Source organism: Balaenoptera ricei, chromosome X (genome assembly GCF_028023285.1).
Source record: "Balaenoptera ricei isolate mBalRic1 chromosome X, mBalRic1.hap2, whole genome shotgun sequence".
Taxonomy (NCBI): domain Eukaryota; kingdom Metazoa; phylum Chordata; class Mammalia; order Artiodactyla; family Balaenopteridae; genus Balaenoptera; species Balaenoptera ricei.
This window is the reverse complement of record NC_082660.1, coordinates 67058650-67077879: the sequence shown is the minus strand read 5'-3', so window position 1 is coordinate 67077879 and position 19230 is coordinate 67058650. Positions and strand designations below refer to the sequence as shown.

The 19230-nt window shown below is 41.4% G+C and overlaps 1 protein-coding gene across 1 annotated transcript; it reads left to right on the top strand.

Moving 5' to 3' along the window:
- The first annotated feature begins 12229 nt into the window (after positions 1-12229).
- On the top strand, positions 12230-18073 carry NEXMIF (neurite extension and migration factor). The gene is made up of 3 exons (XM_059910220.1): positions 12230-12308; positions 13008-17382; positions 17980-18073. Exons 1-3 carry the CDS (start codon positions 12230-12232, stop codon positions 18071-18073), a joined length of 4548 nt encoding a protein of 1515 aa, XP_059766203.1.
- Positions 18074-19230: the final 1157 nt, after the last annotated feature.

The window sequence follows — 19230 nt, the reverse complement described above, 5'->3', positions numbered from 1 at the left end:
CGGTTCACCGAACAAGGATCTGGGATGCAGCTCTGGGACGTCTGGGCAGGTACATCGGGCATCAGGTGAGTGATGCTGCCTGGTGCTGCCACTCCACGGGGCCACCGCTCACTGATCACCCTGCTCCAGGAGCACTTCTCCAACCTCTTACCACCTCCTCTCTGGTTTCCAGATGGTATTACTTATTTCTAAGCGGCATTTCTCTTATTTATTATGTAAACACCGTGGCCAGAACATCCCAACTCTTGAAGAGTCACCCTGAGATAACACAACTGGAAAGGATTAACCCAGAAACGACTAGGTTAACCCTGAGGAAAATGCTCATCTTTGGAGATGGTTTCCTGATGAATCTCTGGGAAAGCCCTGGGACACAGGAGTTCAAAGTATCCACATCTCCCATCAGGCTGGGAACTTAACTAAAGAAATGTGTAGGACTTCCCTGGTGGCGCAGTGGTTAAGAATCTGCCTGCCATTGCAGGGGACACGGGTTTGAGCCCTGGTCTGGGAAGATCCCACATGCCGCAGAACAACTAAGCCCATGCGCCACAACTACTGAGCCTGCGCTCTGGAGCCCGCAAGCCACAACTACTGAAGCCCACGTGCCTAGAGCCCGTGCTCCACAACAAGAGAAGCCACCGCAATGAGAAGCCCATGCACCGCAACGAAGAGTAGCCCCCAGCTCTCCACAACTAGACAAAGCCCTTGCACAGCAACGAAGACCCAATGCAGCAACGAAGACCCAATGCAGCCAAAAATAAATAAATAAATTTATTAAAAAAAAAAAAGAAAGAAATGTGTAACCTGAGCCATTGAGATGTCTGTGCTGATGGAAGGTGTGACCAGAAAGGCATGTGGTCTACATGAAGCCCAGCAAACCTGAAAGACATGGCCCTCTCTCTGGGCCACCATGCTCCCTAAGCAGGCCTTTGGATGTTAGGAGATGTGTGGTGACAGGTGTCAAAAGTTTACGAAAATTGTCCTCTGACTTACATCCTTGCTACCCAAAGTGTAGTGGGGAACTAGTTAGAAATGCAGAATCTCAGGCCCCACCCCAGCCATACTGAATTCAGAATCTGCATTTTAAGGAGATTTTCACCTCTCCACTGCCTTCAGGTGACGCTTATGCATATTAAAGTCTGAGAGGAGAGGGTTTATGCCATACTCACTCATAAGCTGGAAAGCATGAATCCATCACTTCCCCTGAGCCACTGATAAACTGGGCTCCTGGACCTGCAAAGCTGGTCCCCACCCAGAGAATGCTGACTTGGGACCCCACCCTGCTCCAACACCAGAGTAGCCAGCTGCCTCCACTTTGCCATCTTTTCTTTCCATCTGCGAGAAACAGGTTCTCCTTAAAATGATCAGAGTGAGCCACTGGGCAAGACCTGGATGTTTATTGTAAGGTGAAGGCAGCCCTGCCTTGGATTCATCAAAGTATGTAAAACGAGGTTTATAAAATCATTGTATTATTTGAGCACAGAATAAACTGGCCATGTGGGTAAAAAAAAAAAAAAAGTATCTTTTCTGACCACTACACTATGAGACTAGATATCAATTACAGGGGAAAATCTGTAAAAAATACAAACACATGGAGGCTAAACAATATGCTACTAAATAACCAAGAGATCACTGAAGAAATCAAAGAGGAACTCGAAAAATACCTAGAAACAAATGACAATGAAAACACGATGACGCAAAAGCTATGGGATGCAGCAAAAGCAGTTCTAAGAGGGAAGTTTATAGCAATACAATCCTACCTCAAGAAACAAGAAAAATCTCAAATAAACAATCTAACCTTATACCTAAAGGAAATAGAGAAAGAAGAACAAACAAAACCCAAAGTTAGTAGAAGGAAAGAAGTCATAAAGATCAGAACAGAAATAAATGAAATAGAAACAAAGAAAGCGATAGCAAAGAGCAATAAAAGTAAAAGCTTGTTCTTTAGAAGATAAACAAAATTGATAAACCTTTAGCCAGAGTCATCAAGAAAAAAAGGGAGAGGACTCAAATCAATAAAATTAGAAATGAAAAAGAAGTTTCAACTGACACCACAGAAATACAAAGGATCATAAGAGGCTCTTACAGGCAACTATATGCCAATAAAATGGACAACCTAGAAGAAATGGACAGCTTCTTAGAAAGCTACAACCTTCCAGGACTGAACCAGGAAGAAATAGAAAATATGAACAGACCAGTCACAAGTACTGAAATTGAAGCCGTGATTAAAAATCTTCCAACAAACAAAAGTCCAGGACCAGATGCCTTCACAGGTGAATTCTATCAAACATTTAGAGGAAAGTTAACACCTACCCTTCTGAAACTCTTGCAAAAATTTGCAGAGGAGGGAATACTCCCAAGCTCATTCTACGAGGGCACATTAACCTGGTACCAAAACCAGATATCACCAAAAAAAAAAAATTACAGGCCAGTATCACTGACGAGCATAGAAGCAAAAATCGTCAACCAAATACTAGCAAACAGAATCCAACGGCACATTAAAAGGATCATACACGATGATCAAGTGGGATTTATCCCAGGGATGCAAGGATTTTTCAATATTCGCAAATCAATCAGTGTGATACACCACATCAACAAATTGAAGAATAAAAACCATATGATCATCTCAATAGATGCAGAAAAACACCCATTTATGATAAAATCTCTCCAGAAAGTGGGCATAGAGGGAACCTACCTCAACATAATAAAGGCCATATATGACAAACCCACCGAAATATTATTCTCAATGGTGAAAAACTGAAAGCATTTCCTCTAAGATCAGGAACAAGAGAAAGATGTCCACGTTCACCACTATTATTCAACATAGTTTTGGAAGTCTTAGCCATGGCAGAGAAGAAAAAGAAATAAAAGGAATCCAAATTGGAAAAGAAGTAAAACTGTCACTGTTTGCAGATGACATGATACTATACATAGAAAATCCTAAAGATGCTACCAGAAAACTACTAGCGCTCATCAAAGAATTAGGTAAAGACTGGTGGGGAGGCTGGCTATTCCCAACTTGAGCCCATGAATGCCTCTGCTTGTTTCTGTCCACCCCTAATTCAGGTCTTATTGTATACTAGGTTTTCTGGCATTCGTATAGTGCTTTAACATAGACAGTGCATTTTCACATACCTTCTCATTGATTTTTGATCCTATGCACTTGCTCTTTTTGGAAATTCCTTTAGGGTGATATCACAAAGGATCGTACAGATAAGAATAGTGAGGGAGGGAAAAGTAAGAGGAAGGGAGAGCCAAATGTTGAAGCACTGAGCTATGCCAAAATGCAGGCACTATAGCTACTGCCCAGGAACCTAATAGCAAAGAGGACCCCTCCCTTAAACTGATGGCTGCCAAAAATTAAGGCAGATGGAACATACAGAGCCCTGTCACCAGCAGCAGCACCCTATTTGCTGCCTCTGCCAGGATTGGGGTAGGAATGTACAAAAATCAGACAAATACAGGAAGGGACATGAGAAGGAAGAGAGTAAAGAGTTCCCTCAGGTGTACATTATAGGATCACCTCAGTATCACACAAAACTTAAATCAGAACTCTTAATATATGTGATTTTTTCCTTGTATATGGAATTTCATTTTTTAAATTAAAAAAACAAAAATTAAATGAATTATAGATTGCTCAAAGTTAGAAAAACCCTTAGATATAATTTACTTCAATTCCCTTACTGTATAGCTGATAAAACTGAGGACCAGAGAGGGGAAGGAGCTTATCTGAGGACACCCAGCTCGTTAGTGGTTGTACTCCATCCATTATATGATATCACTTCTTATGAGTTTTTCGTGCATATCTTTTTTTTTTAACATCTTTATTGGAGTATAATTGCTTTACAATGGTGTGTTAGTTTCTGCTTTATAACAAAGTGAATCAGCTATACATATACATATATCCCCATGTCCCCTCCCTCTTGCATCTCCCTGCCACCCTCCCTATCCCACCCTTCTAAGTGGACACAAAGCACCAAGCTGATCTCCCTGTGCTGTGCAGCTGCTTCCCACTAGCTATCTATTTTACATTTGGTAGTGTATATATCTCCATGCCACTCTCTCACTTCGTCCCAGCTTACCCTTTCCCCTCCCCATGTCCTCAAGACCATTCTCTACGTCTGCGTCTTTATTCCTGTCCTGCCCCTAGGTTCTTCAGAACCACTTTTTTTCTTAGATTCCATATATATGTGTTAGCATACAGTATTTGTTTTTCTCTTTCTGATTTACTTCACTCTGTATGACAGTCTCTAGGTCCATCCACCTCACTACAAATAACTCAATTTCGTTTCTTTTCTTTTTTTTTTTTTTAATTTATTTAGTTTTGGCTGTGTTGGGTCTTCGTTTCTGTGCGAGGGCTTTCTCTAGTTGCGGCAAGTGGGGGCCACTCTTCCTCACGGTGCGCGGGCCTCTCACTGTCGCGGCCTCTCTTGTTGCAGAGCACAGGCTCCAGACGCGCAGGCTCAGTAGTTGTGGCTCACGGGCCCAGTTGCTCCGCGGCACGTGGGCTCTTCCCAGACCAGGGCTCGAACCCGTGTCCCCTGCATTGGCAGGCAGATTCTCAGCCACTGTGCCACCAGGGAAGCCCAATTTCGTTTCTTTTTATGGCTGAGTAGTATTCCATTCCATATGTGCCACACCTTCTTTATCCATTCATCTGTTGATGGACACTTAGGTTCCTTCCATGTCCTGGCTATTGTAAATAGAGCCGTGCATATCTTTTGAATTTTGGAATCTTTATCATGAGAGATGACATAGATTCATACCATACTTTTGAGATATATAGAATTTTTTTAGCGTTTTACTGTGATCATCTTTTTTTGATGTCTCTCTCATCCTTAATATTTTTAAACTTATACGGCTCCTCTTTTAAGCATGTTTTCTGTGCTTAAAGGCATCATACCTCCATATTTCTAACCTAGTATCGTGAAATCCTGGTAGATATTAGAAAATTGAATTAGCCAGGCAGCATTATGGGTAAGTATGTGCTCTCTGTACTAATGCTGATTCTGTCATCCATCAACTGACTGGAGCTGAACTGGGAAGAATTAGACTAGATAGATCTTGGCTAGGCTAACCTGGAAACCTTCTGTGGACCTGTTTTCTACAACAGTCCTATCTCATTGATCCATTTCAGTCCCTAACCAAACCTGTAGACCTATAACAGCTTGCTGGTCAGTTACCTCCTTTCCAGTATGACAGCTAAGACCTTTGTCAGCTTCATTATCCATGTTGGACCTCACAACTGGCTTATTACTCACCTTGCTTTATTCTCGTGAACATCCTGGCACTGTATTTCTAAGGCTACTCTAACCTGGAATCCAACCACCCCTAATGCTCCTTTTACAACCATCTATTAACTCCTTGACCTCTCTCTTCTCTCTATATGCCAACTCCTGCTCCCTTGCCTGCCACATCTAAATCATTTTCCAAATCTATACAGCACACCTCTGCAGTTCTACTCAAATTTAACATCTTCTTTCCATTTTTATTTCCTCCTCCCTAATTCTAATCTTCTTGACTACTCACACCTGAACATCGCATCTCCTAACCTATTTTCTTAACTCTGATTCTCCCACCCTCACTGGTCCTAATGTTCTAATCACAGCATTCCTCTGCTCAAAACCCTCAGTGTCTTCCTGAGTTAGGATTTGGGTGGCCTCCAGAGTATAGTTCTTACCTTTTCAATCTTATCTTCTTATATGTACCTGATACAGTAAGTCCCCTACATACAAACCTTCAAGTTGCGAACTTTCAAAGATGCGAACATGCGTTTGCATGTCCAATCATGTAAGTTAGTTCACGTGTCTGGCGTACATTGTTACGTGCGTGCATCCTCTACAAGTGGTCGTGTTTTTGTGTACTTTACAGTACTGTATAGAGTACAGTAGTGCAGTATCTATATTTCAGCCCAGGTTGTTCGGAAGCAAACATAAAAGCAGAGGTGATGTAGCTGGTACTGCTAAGAAGCTCCAAGTGATAATAATGGAAACAAAAGTGAAAGTAACTGAGAGAGTGGAGCGAGGTGAAAAGATGGTAGACGTCGCTCATTCTTATAACATGAATCATTCAACCATCGGCACGATTCTAAAGAACAAGGACAAGATCATGGAACATGTGAAGTCTGCTGTGCCGATCATGTTGACAATAATGTTGAAACATGGAAAAATGATGGAGGAGAAGGAGAAACTTCTCAGTGTGTGGATGCAGGATCAGCATCAGCATCGAGTCCCGCTCAGCTTAATGCTGATTCGAGAGAAAGCTAAAAGCCTTTATGAAGACTTTAAGAAGAAACACGGAGAAAAATCAGAGGGTGCATATTTTAATGCCAGCCGTGGCTGGTTTCATTGGTTCAAAGCTAGAGCCAACATTCACAATGTAAAAGTGGTGAGGCAGTGAGTGCAGATACGGTAGCTGCCTGGCAATTTCCTGAAATGCTACTAGAAATTATTGATGAAGGCACGTATTTACCCAAGCATGTTTTTAATATGGATGAGACAGGACTGTCCTGGAAGAGGATGCCAGACCAAAGTTACATCAGTAAGGAGGAAAAGTTGGTGCCAGGCTATAAAGCAGCAAAGGATAGGCTAACTCTGTTATTTGGTGGCAATGCTTCCAGCGATATGAAGCTGAAGCCTCTCTTAGTTTATCATTCAGAGAACCCAAGAGCCCTTTAAAACATAGCCAAGGGCTCTCTTCCTGTTGTGTGGAAGAGTAACCCCAAAGCCTGGGTTACACAGGCCATTTTCCAGGACTGGTTTTTCCACCACTTTATCCTGGAGGTAGAGAAATATTGCTTGGAGAAGGACGTCCCATTCAACATTCTTTTGCTGCTTGACAGTGCTCCGGGCCAACCCCCATTCATGGACAACTTTCATCCCAATGTCAAAGTAGTGCATCTGCCACCGAATACTATGTCGTTCATCCAACCTATGGACCAAGGAGTTATAGCGACTTTCAAGAAATATTATTTATGTCACACTTTTTGTTAGGCAGTAAAGGCAAGTGATGAATCAGGATCAACCTTGTGACAATTTTGGAAGGATTATAACATCTACAAGGCCATAAAAAACATTGACTTTGTTTGGCGTGAGGTTACGCCAGTCACCATGAATGGGGTTTGGAAGAACTTTTGCCCGCAATTTGTTCATGATTTTCTTGGATTTGAGAAGGTGGATGAGGAGTCCAAAGAGGTCTTCAGCAACTTAGTGGCCCTCAGTGAGAAGCTGGAGCTAGATCTGCAAGAGGACGACTTCATCGAACTCCTTGCTGTGCAACACGAGGAGCTTACTAATGAAAACCTGATGGAAACGGAGGCCCAGAGAAAGGACTAAGAGAGACGAGAGGAAGAAGTGACTGAAGAACTGAAGAGATTCACGATGCAGGAAATGGCAAAGGGATTTTCTTTATTTGAGGAGGCACTGTTAATTTTTGAGGCACAGGATCTGAACATAGAATGGTACACTAAGGTTGCAGCAGCCGTTCACAGTGCAATCCAGTGCTACCGTGTCATCTATGACGAGAAAAAAGAGCTACTACCTAGACATCACTGGATCGTTTTTTCAAGAGGGTAGGTAGAATTGAATCCAGCAAGGATTCCAGAACCTGTGCCATCAATGTCAGGCGTGAGTGAAATTGCAGCTTGCCCTCCATCTCCTATTGCTGACAATCCTTCAGCTCTACCATCTCCCACCTCCTCTCCCTCCTCCAGTCAGTAACTCTTCTTGCCTGTTTACTCGATGCCAGCCCCTGTATGCCAGCTGTTGTACAGTACTACTGTACTTTTCAAAGTACTGCACTGTAAGATTAAAAATGTTTTCTTTACTTTTGTGTTTGTTTTTTATGTATTATTTGTGTGAAAAGTATTATAACCTATTACAGTACAGTACTATATAGCCGATTGTGTTAGTTGGGTACCTAGGCTAACTTTGTTGGACTTACAAACAAATTGGACTTAACAGACGTGCTCTCAGAACAGAACTCGTTTGAACATAGGGGACTTACTGTATTTTAGCCAACCACTACTGTTCCCCAAATTCTCCGCCATCTTTTCCTACCATTCAACATCATCTTCTAGTCAACTTTTACAGAGCATATACCATGTTCTAAGCACTGTTTGGGCTAAGCCCTGTGGAGGTGAGGGGTGCTTAGTCTTTTGAGGGTATCAGATATAAAGAAGTAATGTTTATATAAGGTGATAAACACAGAGGAGAGCAAAGTTCTTTGGGAACCAGAGAAGGGAAGAGACAAATTTTGTTTGGGGTGGGAAGAATCAAGGAAAGTGTCAGGGAGATTTTGAGTAGGGAATAGGAGAGGGAGATGAAAGAGAAGCTGGAAGGGGGAAGAAGGGAAGGAATAGGGGAAGGGGAAAGAGTGGGGAGAGGCATTCCAGGCAGAGAGAATATCAAGAGCAAGACTCCTGGAAGCAAAAAATGGTCTAGCATATTAATGAAACAGAGAGAGTTAGAATATTAGGGAGTATAGAGGGGAGGTGAAGAGAATGAAAGGAGAATACAACTTGAGAAGTTGAGTATTGATTGAAAAGGGTGTTATATGCAAGGAAAGTTGTCAGGCCTATGATTCTGTAGCAGTTGTTTAGATAGACTGGAGTAGGGAGAGACTCATGGCATCTCATGAAGTTCCTTCAGCCTGGAATGCCTTTCTCTCCTCTATACTTTTCCATCCTCACCTCCTGAAAGACCATCCTTCAAGTCCATCTCAAATGCTGCTGCTATTAGTGAAGCCTTCACTGATTTCCCTCCTCTCTAGAAGTGGAATAATTTCTCTCCATTTTGAACTCCTGTAGAAACTTTTTGCCTCTCTTTCAGTGTATTATATATTTATTAGAATTTGTCTATGGCTTGTTTTCCCCCATAGACTCTGAGCACCTTGAGAACATGGATCTAGTCTCAGTCACCTGTCTTTTCCACTACAGTTTCTGGTACACCACCACGACCACAGGTAGTACATAGTCAATTTGTTGAATTGATTTAAACTGGTATTCCAGAGATCAGCACTACTCCAGTCCTAAAGGCTATGTTGTCCCAGGTCCATAGGCAGAAATATGATATACTTTCTTTCCTTGTTTTTTTTTTTCAGCTGGGAAAGGCCAAGGACAGCCTCCAACACAAATGCTCGTGTGGGTCATCTAGACTGGGAGTATAGAGGGGAGGTGAAGAGAAGACCTGAGCCTTAAAGGCCTTTGGGCAAGAGCATGGCAGCCTACTGGGACAGGATCTATGCGCCCCCTTCAGGCCCAACTGAGGGGAAGGCCAAGTAGGAGTGGTTGCTTTTCCACTTTAAATGAGCATTTTCTTGCTTCAAAATACCTGTCTCCATGCTAATGTTAGATCAGTGCCGTTACACACTGTATGATTTACCATGATCAGCAAAGCAACTTATTGTACATTATTCCAAAAGTGTTAATCAATTTTAGCTCAAAATAGATTTTAATAACCCCACAAAATTTGCTATCTTAAAATGCTGATCAGTTGGGAAGAGCTAAAGCAAGCCCAGAGCTGTTTGTATTGTAGCTATAAAAAATTATAATCCCTCTCACGAATCATCTTTTATAAGCAGCCAAGCTATAAATAAATAAAAATGTAGGAAAATACATACCTTTAAGTTGTGTCATTTAGAGCTGAGATTTGAAAAGTCATAGGAAAGGACTGAAGGATTGTCTGCTCAGGATTTAGCCTTCTAATTCCGTAGAAAAAAAAAGCCCAAATAATTGATAATCATTAAGTTATTATCTAATATAGTACCTCTGTTAGTATCTAAGTTAGTATCTATGATATTCAGTTTGCCCTTTTGAAAAAAATAAGGGAGTTCCCTGGTGGTCTAGTGATCCCTGGTCAGAGATCCAGCCACACCGTGCGGCCCAGAAAAAGAAAAAGAAAAAAAAGAACCTAGTAGAACCAACCTTACAAGGTGATTGTTAGTACAAAATGAGATAACTTCTGTAACTGTATCCAGCCCAGCACCTAGTGCTCCCTTCCCCTCCCCTTCCCAACTTATCAAGCTCCCATACCCCTCTCCACCTCTTCTTTATCTTTTGCCAAAGCATATTTCTTCTATTCTCAACCCTTTAAGATTCCATTTACTGCAGAGCCATAAATCCTGGGTGCTTGGACAGATTTTTCTGAGAGGAAATATATGTTCTTAGGGAAATAACATCCCACAGTAGAGTTACAGTGGCACTAATATGTCCCATGACACAGTATTCTTGTCATGTCTGACAAGACTGGATAATTCTTAATACTTAAGTGCATTGCTCCTGCATATATTTTATGGTACATTAATTTTTGCTGATAATCAATACTTGCCTGAGGCAGCTGTTCTTTATTTCATTACCTGAAAGGGGGTATAAGTATAGATCAGTAACTTGTGGAAACATATCTCTACAGCCTTGTTTTGGCCAGGGTTTGGAAGTGGTAAGAATAGAGGAAGCATTTGTGTTCTAAGAAAAAAACACCTGGTTTCTTGGTCTGGAGACTTGGGTTCCTTTGTTAGATCTGCCATTATGTTATTTTGTGACTTTATTTTATTTTTTGTTTCTCTGTGCCTTGGTCTTCCTGGTGATTAAAAACGGACTTCCTTTTAGTTATCCTTAGGCATAAGGGACAAGAAGCCACTAAATTATTGAAATCTACAAATAATTTGCCCCTTATCAAGTCCCTGCCAAGATACAATTAGTGGAGGGGTTAAAGAAGAGTAAAATGATACCTGAAGTTCTACTGAGTTCCTTTTTTAAAAAAGATACACAGAGTAATCCATGATGACAGTGTGATTCCATCTGCCCATAGGGTCCTCTCTGAAGCAGAGGCTCAACCATCTGATCTGTTCATTCGATTCCACCACAAATGAGCCCTCCTTGCCAAAGGATGGTGACTTTGACATTGTTAGCCAAGCATCTCTACCTTTTAGAAATCTCCAGCCCTTCTTTCTGTGTAAATACAACAAGTAAGCATCTCTTTCTCTTTTTCCTGACACCTGTGGTTTTATTGGCTACTCTCAAGTCAGGTCTTGTATAAAATGAGAAGAAAGTTGGGCAATTATGATATATAAATATTAGGGGAACCCAGGATCATCTAACTTTTAAAAAACTGAGTGATTGCCTAATACAGACTTCTTATTCTACAGATAAGGAAATAGGCCCAGATAGGCTTTAGGGTATAAAGATTGAATCATTTAAAACTGTCTTATTCCCGCAATGCTGGACCTACCTTTTATAGTATTTGCATGTTTTAGAGTAAGTGAATATACAGTTGAGATTCTTATAATAGCTGCTTGGCCATCAGTAAAGTAGTCTATGCTTTTTAATAAAGGGATGGATTCTTGGCTGAGGAAAAGGTCTAGAGAAAGGGGGTTTGGAATAAATAGAGATTTATAGATGCTGTAGTGGCACATGGTAGAGACCTCCACCTTGAGTGGCTGTGCCTCATATCATTTTGCATATACCTACCCTCCAGGTAGGTGGGCAGGACATGAGGGGCTATAGATATGTGTTCTATACACTAAAAATACCAGATAATGATGGGACGTTTTCCGAAATTCCAGATCTTCTTTGTAGTCACATTTAAAAATCCTGCTCTGGGCTTGGAGAAATATTTGTCAAAACCAGAGCTCAGGTCATGAAAGCCAAGAAACCATGGAAGGAATTCTCTACCTCTTTCATACTTAGCAGTCAAATTTTAAGCACAGAGAAAATATGAATGTGATGTGTATGTGTGTATATATGAATTGGCTTGTTTTTTTAAGAGCTTATGATCATCTGAATTAGAGATGAGACAAACAGAAATAAAGCCAATCTCCACATGTACACACCCCTTGTCTCAGGTTAGTCTGGGCTCTACTTTGCGTCCTTCCTAATTGAATGGCCATGATTAGGTTAAATGTATTACTATCTGGAAGAAGATGTAAGTTTGCCTGCTTCCTCAGATTTCAGTTTTGAATGGTATGGTAGCCTAGAGGGGACAGAAGGATCTAGAATGTATGAATGAAGTGTGAGTTTCCAAATTGACTTATATGGTAGCTATAAACTATGAAACAAAAACAATAGTGGCTATGAAGCCAGTCTGGAAATAGGTAAATTCCAGTGAACCTTTTAAAACCTCTCTAGCTGAAATGAGCTTAAAACAGAGAAGAAAATTTGATGACTGATATTATGTATTTGAAATGTGCAGGTTGGACGGCATTTGGACTTGGAATGAAACAATAAGAGGTTCCATTCATGGATAACCAACAAGATAAGGCTGTTGTTGCCTCAGCCAACGGAGAAAACACTATGATTAATGGGGTCAAGGAAAATGGTAAGGGAATTTAATTATGGTATGTAATATCTCTCCCAGTAGTCCTTTGTTAGTACTATAGATTTTCGGTATCCACAGAGCTGGGGCAAGTTAAGTCTAGGATGCCTCTGAGATAAGAGTTAATCCTAAACTTTATTCCACCAGATTTCTAACTGGACTAGAAGGGTCTCTAAGAGGTATCGAATCCAACCCCTTTGCTCTCCCAAATCATCTCTATCAAATGGATACTTAAGTTCCTCTAAATTCCTGGTGAATTAGAAATATGCTCTGATGTGAAGCTTGGAATGTTTAGACTCAGTAGGAGCTTCCAAAACATAGGTGAGGTCTGAAGGATAGGACTATGCCTCATAGTTCAAAACCATGAATATATCCCATCTGAGCATTTTCCCACCCTGAAAGCTTTGACTTTCCAGTTGATCAAGCAATCCAATTTTTTCCTCATTTCTGAGGAGAGTGCTGTGTATGTCTGAAGAAAAAGCTGAACCTAAAAAAATATTATTTTTCACTCGCATGAATGTTCAATATAAAATCAAGGTTGTTCTTTAACTCTGTAGTTTCTACTTCTAAAGTTAGAGAAGCTGAAGCTTAGATTTTATATCATAAGATCAAGTACCAGAAACTGATCAAGGGAAAGAGAGTTAATGAGTCTGGTCTAATACCTTTAACTTTATTTCTGTCATTTTTTCTCCTTTTCTCTAGATTCAGAGGACCAGGATGTGGCAATGAAGTCATTTGCAGCTCTAGAAGCTGCTACACCAATCCAGCCTATACTGGTGGCTCAAAAAGAGAACCTGATGTATCCCAGAGGTCTCCTGCCTCTGCCCTCTAAGAAGCCCTGTATGCAGAGCCCTCCCTCTCCTTTGGGCCTGATTGAAGCACCTGAGCATGCTGCTAATAGTGCTTCTGTGAATGCCATCTCTCTTACATCTGGTGTTGCAAAAGGCCTGAACACATGGTCACTGCCCAATGAGTGTGAGAAAGCTCCATTTGCCATAATGGAGCCTGCAGGCATGTCAGCTCTGAATGGGGAGTGCCTCATGCAGCCAAGCCGGACTTGCTTGGGCTGCTTCATGGAATCCAAGGATGCAGTAGATCCTGAGCCAGGGATCAGTCTAAAAGTCAGTGATCTAAATAGGGATTATGAAACTTGTGCAGTCTCTGATATAGGGATTCAGTGTATCAATGCTGGAGAAAACATGAAATACGGAGAGCAGCTGCTCTCAGACCAGCTCCTAGGCTTCCCACTGCACAAATCAAGGGCAGGAGATAGACGAGAAGCCGAGAAACCTGACATTGACTTGGAGGACCCAGCTCAGAAAAGTTATTATGAGGCATTACTATTAGATAAGTGCAATACGGAAGAGGCTTTGCTGGCAAATTCCAATCAGGATTGGGGTTACTTTGAGACTTTTATTAGTGAGAGTAAGATTGAACTGCTTGACCTCTGTTCCAAGAATGAGCTGTCTGTCAACCTGTTCTCTGAAGAAGATGTGGATAACTACATGTTCGATGATGATGAGTCAACACTGGGCAGTGATGTCTGCTCCCTGAAAATTCGATATGAATCCTTCCAGGACAACGTTCGAGACAAAACCACCCTTTTGATGCAGGAGGATGCCCAATTCAACTTTTTTCCCAGTGTCTTCACTACCTGCCCCAAGCGGGAGTCTAAGAGTGGGGCCCTGAAGCAGAGCAGTGATCTTTCCCAATTCAAGGTCCCTGATGTGAGCATTATCTGGGGGGAGGAAGATAAAACCTTGGACAAGAAGAAAGGCAAAGAAGAAGGCCAGGAAGACAAAGGTGTAGAGAAAAAAGATGCAAAGGATAATGGAGAAAAATCTGCCTTAAATAAACCATGCAGTGGACCTGAAGTAGGGCAATTTAAGAATCCAAAGCAAGGCCATCTTGCCAATTCCTTGGAGGCATCAGGGAATTTTAGTGATGACAGTTCCTTCATTGAGGTCTCTTATGATGCCATGGGGGAGATCAAGGACTGTAGCCGCTATATGGCTCGGGACACTAATTCTGGCAGCTCCTCCTCCCAGCAGAATTATGGGCTGCGAGCCAAGAGAAAAGTCAGGTATAGTGAAGATTATCTGTATGATGTTGACTCACTAGAGGGTGAAAAAGTAAATGAGAGGAAGGAATGGCTGCCAGGTGGTTGTAAAGAGGAAGATGATGATGAATGGTGTCCCAAAAAGAGAAGAAAAGTAACTCGTAAGGAGCCCCCTGTTATTATCAAATATATCATCATCAATCGTTTTAAAGGTGAGAAGAACATGCTGGTGAAGTTGGGTAGGGTGGATGCCAGTGAGACAACAGTGAATTTGAGTGAGTCGCAGCTCAACAAATATGCCAAGCTGGCCCCCTTGAAGGGCTTCTGGCAAAAGAAGAAAAAGCAGAGAAACAGCAATTCAGACTCCAACAAAACACCCTTATGCCAAAAGCAAAGCTTTGAACCAGGTAGCTTTGAGGTGTCATTCCTGCCACCTGCTCGCAAACGAAAATCTAAACTTGGCAACAGGCACAGGATTCAAAGAATCCCATCCATGGAAACTTCAGCAAATGGTAAGCAGGTTTCATTCTGCAATGATGAGAGGCAAGCTAGTAGTCGTAAAGAAGATGGAGGCCTGAAAGGTACACTGAAGTCAGCACCTCTGGCTGCCCCCGGCCGTGCAAATGGATCACATTTAAATGACATCACAGGCCCTGACTCAGTGAAAGTCAAAGCCCAAGATGCACAATTTAAGGGGCCAGAGAGGAAAGTGCTCAACAAAATCAAATTTAAAAGTGAAGCCAGGTTAAAATCCAAGAAAATCAAAGCTGGGCAAGAAAGCAAGCCAGTTGTTCAAATGACCCCTCTTTTGGGAGACCAATCTTCCAAAGCTAATTCAAAGAATGAAGCTATTCCTGGGACCTCAAATGGTTCACATCTATCTGAATTTCATGAGACAAAGGTTGCTAAGAATTCTACTTTCCTACCAACCACCTGCTCTTCTGAAATGCCTCTATCATCTGATCCTGTTGCCAACAATATACCTGTTATCCCTGGAGGGTATTTGCAGACATTGTTAGATGCTTCTGACTTGTCAAATAATACTGGCATTTCATACTTCACTCAGCATTCTCCAGAGCAAAATGAAGTCAGCCTCACTCAAACAGAAAAATCATTTGTACCTCTCCAGCCTGCCCAGGACTGTGTGCTTTCCTCGCCTTCTGAGTCTGAGCTGCTTCAATCATCCCAAAACTTCAAAATGGAATCAGGCAACTATGGAAATGTGTGGCCCAACAAACCTACTTCTGGCTCCCAGGAATTCATGGCTGCAGTCTCAAGGGAGATAGCTCCAAACCAATCATGTGAATTTGGAGTCTCCCAAGTAGTTTCCATGGAAAATAACCTCACAGCTACAACATACAATCCGGTCTGCCTCAACAGTGGTGGCAGTAGTTGCAACAAGGTCCTGTATGCCTCTGTGCAAGACACCCAGCTCTCATCTGATGACTCTTATCAATTATGTCACTTTAATAATGGAGAGATCTGCTTTCCTTTCCAGCAGGGTCCAGTGAATATGGATGATGGGCGGCTCTTTAGCTTTGATTCCATGGCCCCACTCTCTGTCAACTCAAGCAATTATTGCTCCTTAAGCTTGAAGTCTTGTGAAAAGGATGGTGATGATGATATCACTGATGACTTCCTGGCCCACTGCAGCCCCAAGCTGGTGATCCAGCAGAGCATTGATGAAATAGCACCACTAAAGGAGTCCACTGACCTCCTGGATATCTCCAACTTCACTCCTGACAAATTCCGCCACTCTTCCCTCTCAGAGATGTCCCCACCTGACACCCCCAGTCTTTCCCCTCAGATTACCAGATGTGAGAATATCAAGACACTAGGAACACTAAAGGGGTTCCAAGAGGGTGCCCCAGGAATACTGGGCAATATGGAAAAAATCAAATGGGACTGCAGTACCCTTTCACGGCAGGTCCAAGTGGATGATGGATTTACTTTAAATAACCATCAGTTTCAGTTCCATATGTTCAATGATGAGGATTCTGTCAGCCTGCTCCAAAAAGCCCCTTGCTTATCAGCGTTTAATGATCCATCTGGTCAAATGAGTACCGACAACAAGGTGTCAAAATCAAGAAAGAAAAGCTCACCCAACAAGAGTGGGGCTATGAACCAAAGCTCTTCTCAGAAAAACAACAGGAAAAAAACCCCCAAAGCCAACAACAAAGGGATTGAAAAACCACCTGGCAAAACCTCCCGCCAGGTCCCTAAGTCAACAAAGAAAGGGAAATTCATGGCTGCAGTCAATGGAGAGAAAATGCAAATTGGCATCGGTCGTGGAGGAGGCCAAATCAACAGCATATCCTCCACAGGGAAGACTTTGGCTGAATGTATCCAACATAGTGGCCCTGTGGCCTCTATGAAGATGCCAAGTCAGAAGGGACTTTCTGGAGATTGGTCTTTGGGAAAGGAGAGCAGCCCAGGCTGGAGTGACATGAGCATGGGCACCAACACCAACAACCTTCTGGATGATGATCAACGGGAATTTCAGGAGCCTTCTTATATCTTGTCCAACATTGCCTCTGGTATGGCAGATGTGCAGAGATTCATGATGGCCTCCATGGAGCCCCTTTGCGAACCCATGGAGCACCATGGAGACCCCAATATATTCTACTCCCCTGAATCCAATAGTCTAAAATTAAAAACCCTCAAAATATTGGCTGGGACACCACAGGAATCTAAGAAAAAGGCCAACAGTGGCTCTCCAGGAGCCACTAAGAATCACAGGTCCATCAAGGGTGTGAGTAAAAGCAATGGGAAAGCAGCGATAGGTGATCCTGGTCGTGCAAGCATGCCTGGTTATAACGAGGACTCTCGCTCTGCCTTCTTTGATAAAAAGTATAATAACCTGAGCACTTTAGGCAATAATGGACCGACACACAAAAAGTTATATCGCCACAAAACCAGCTCCAAGGCCCTGAGAGATGAGAAGTGTAAGGGAAAGCGTATGGAGCGAGAACAGGTCCACAAGGATGAGGCTGGGACAGCTTCTTTTGAAAAACTGAGGTAATACTGCACCAAAATGGCTGAGATGATGCACCCTTAGCTTTCCTACTCTGCTAAGCCCGCAGTCCCTCATTTTTTTCCCTCTTGAAAGCAGTTTGCATGAAAGAAACTGTCCCATTCCCTTCTTTTTCAAATTAAAACAAAAAGAAAAAAAGTGCATGAAAATCCCAATACCTCTAAGCCACACAAAAGATTGGGCAATTTTGTAGTGGCTTGACTAGGGATAAATTCTGACAAGGCTACTTTTTCTGCTAGTCAGCATTAGTTTTTACTTACTGAGAAAATACAACTAAAATATGCTCTTGAATGACTTGGGGAAGGGAAGGGCTTTGCAGTGAGAAAATTTTTGAATAACAGAATTTAAAAGTTATATAGACAAAAATGCCAAGATCATTTAAGCAAAAAGAGCATAATTTGGAAAACAAAATCTCATCATATGGCAATTAGGAGTGCTTTCTAGTGGCCCCTGCTATTTGTATCTTTTTCTGCATCGTACGGCATCTAGTATGATGTAAACACATTTAGGTTGTATGATCCCTTTGTGGGACATACACTAAAGCTAACTAAGATGGCATAAATTGTTTGGTTTTTCTGCAGGGATTCCGACTACAATCTCCTAAAAGCAGAAACAGCATTTTGGGTTTTACCTGTGTTTGAAGAAGAGACTCCCATTTTCCAGAAAGACATTTGATGTTTGTGTTTTATTTCTTTCAAAATATGCCTTGTGGTATGTATGTTGACATGTAAGTGCTTAAAGAAAAGAATTTTAAAGTGTGGGAATAAGTCTTTGGAAGCAAACTTTAATCTGATGTTCTATGTAAAAGACTTTAGAAGTCATACAGTTGCACAAAGTAGTTTATGCACTGTTTACCCAAGGGGAAAGGAAGTAAAACATTGTGCCAAACTACAAAAAAGTGACTGTATTGTATATATTTTTACTTCTATATCAACATTTGGTTGTGAGTATTTGGGGAGCTTGTCCCTGTTAATTTACTAGAAACATTCCAGTGATTCTTGCTATTAACCACCCCCACTTATGTGGATAGCACCTGTAGATCACAGTGGAAAAATATGTTGTGTTACACAATTTACCAAAACTTAAAGGATACTGTTTGAAATGTGCCAAATTTCCTTACCTCATCTCACAGATTCACCCCACAGTTTAAAGCTCATTAACTAAGTTTTAAAAAATATATATATAAGCATACATACATTATTTTAAAAATTTAATTTCTACTGTCCTGTGTGGAAACATGAACCATTAAACAAGGCACAATAAAGGTTTGTTTGTTCCATTGTATAAGGGTTAAAGTGTTGGAAAAGTCTGGAAGTCACAACAGCTAAGTCCATCAGGGACCCAAGTATATGCATTTACAGAAACTTTTACGAGGAAACAAAACAGCTGCTTTAAAGTTTGTTTTCTAAAAGCAAAATCTGTAGCTGAAAATTATTTAAAGTGCAAAGTTATATTGCTGATACTTTATATCTCAGTTTTATATATTTTATAATAGTCTGGGATAAATTATAAAATAGCTATAAAATTAACACTAAGATAAATGAAGTACATAGATTGCTTTTATTTAAGTAGTTTCCTAAATGTTTTATTCCAGTTTTGTCAAAAGTGCACTCATATCATGGCTTTAGTGTTAAGTGTTTAATCTTGCAATGCCAATGTCATTTAAAGAAAATGTTAAGGCATCTCAGTTTGACACCTATGAATCACATTCGATAAGCTGAACAATTTGTGATAACAACTAATTGGGGCCATATATACTTAGTCTGAGGATAACTAGTATTTGATGCCACACACTAAACTTAATTCCCAATCTTTAATATAAATTTTTGAAA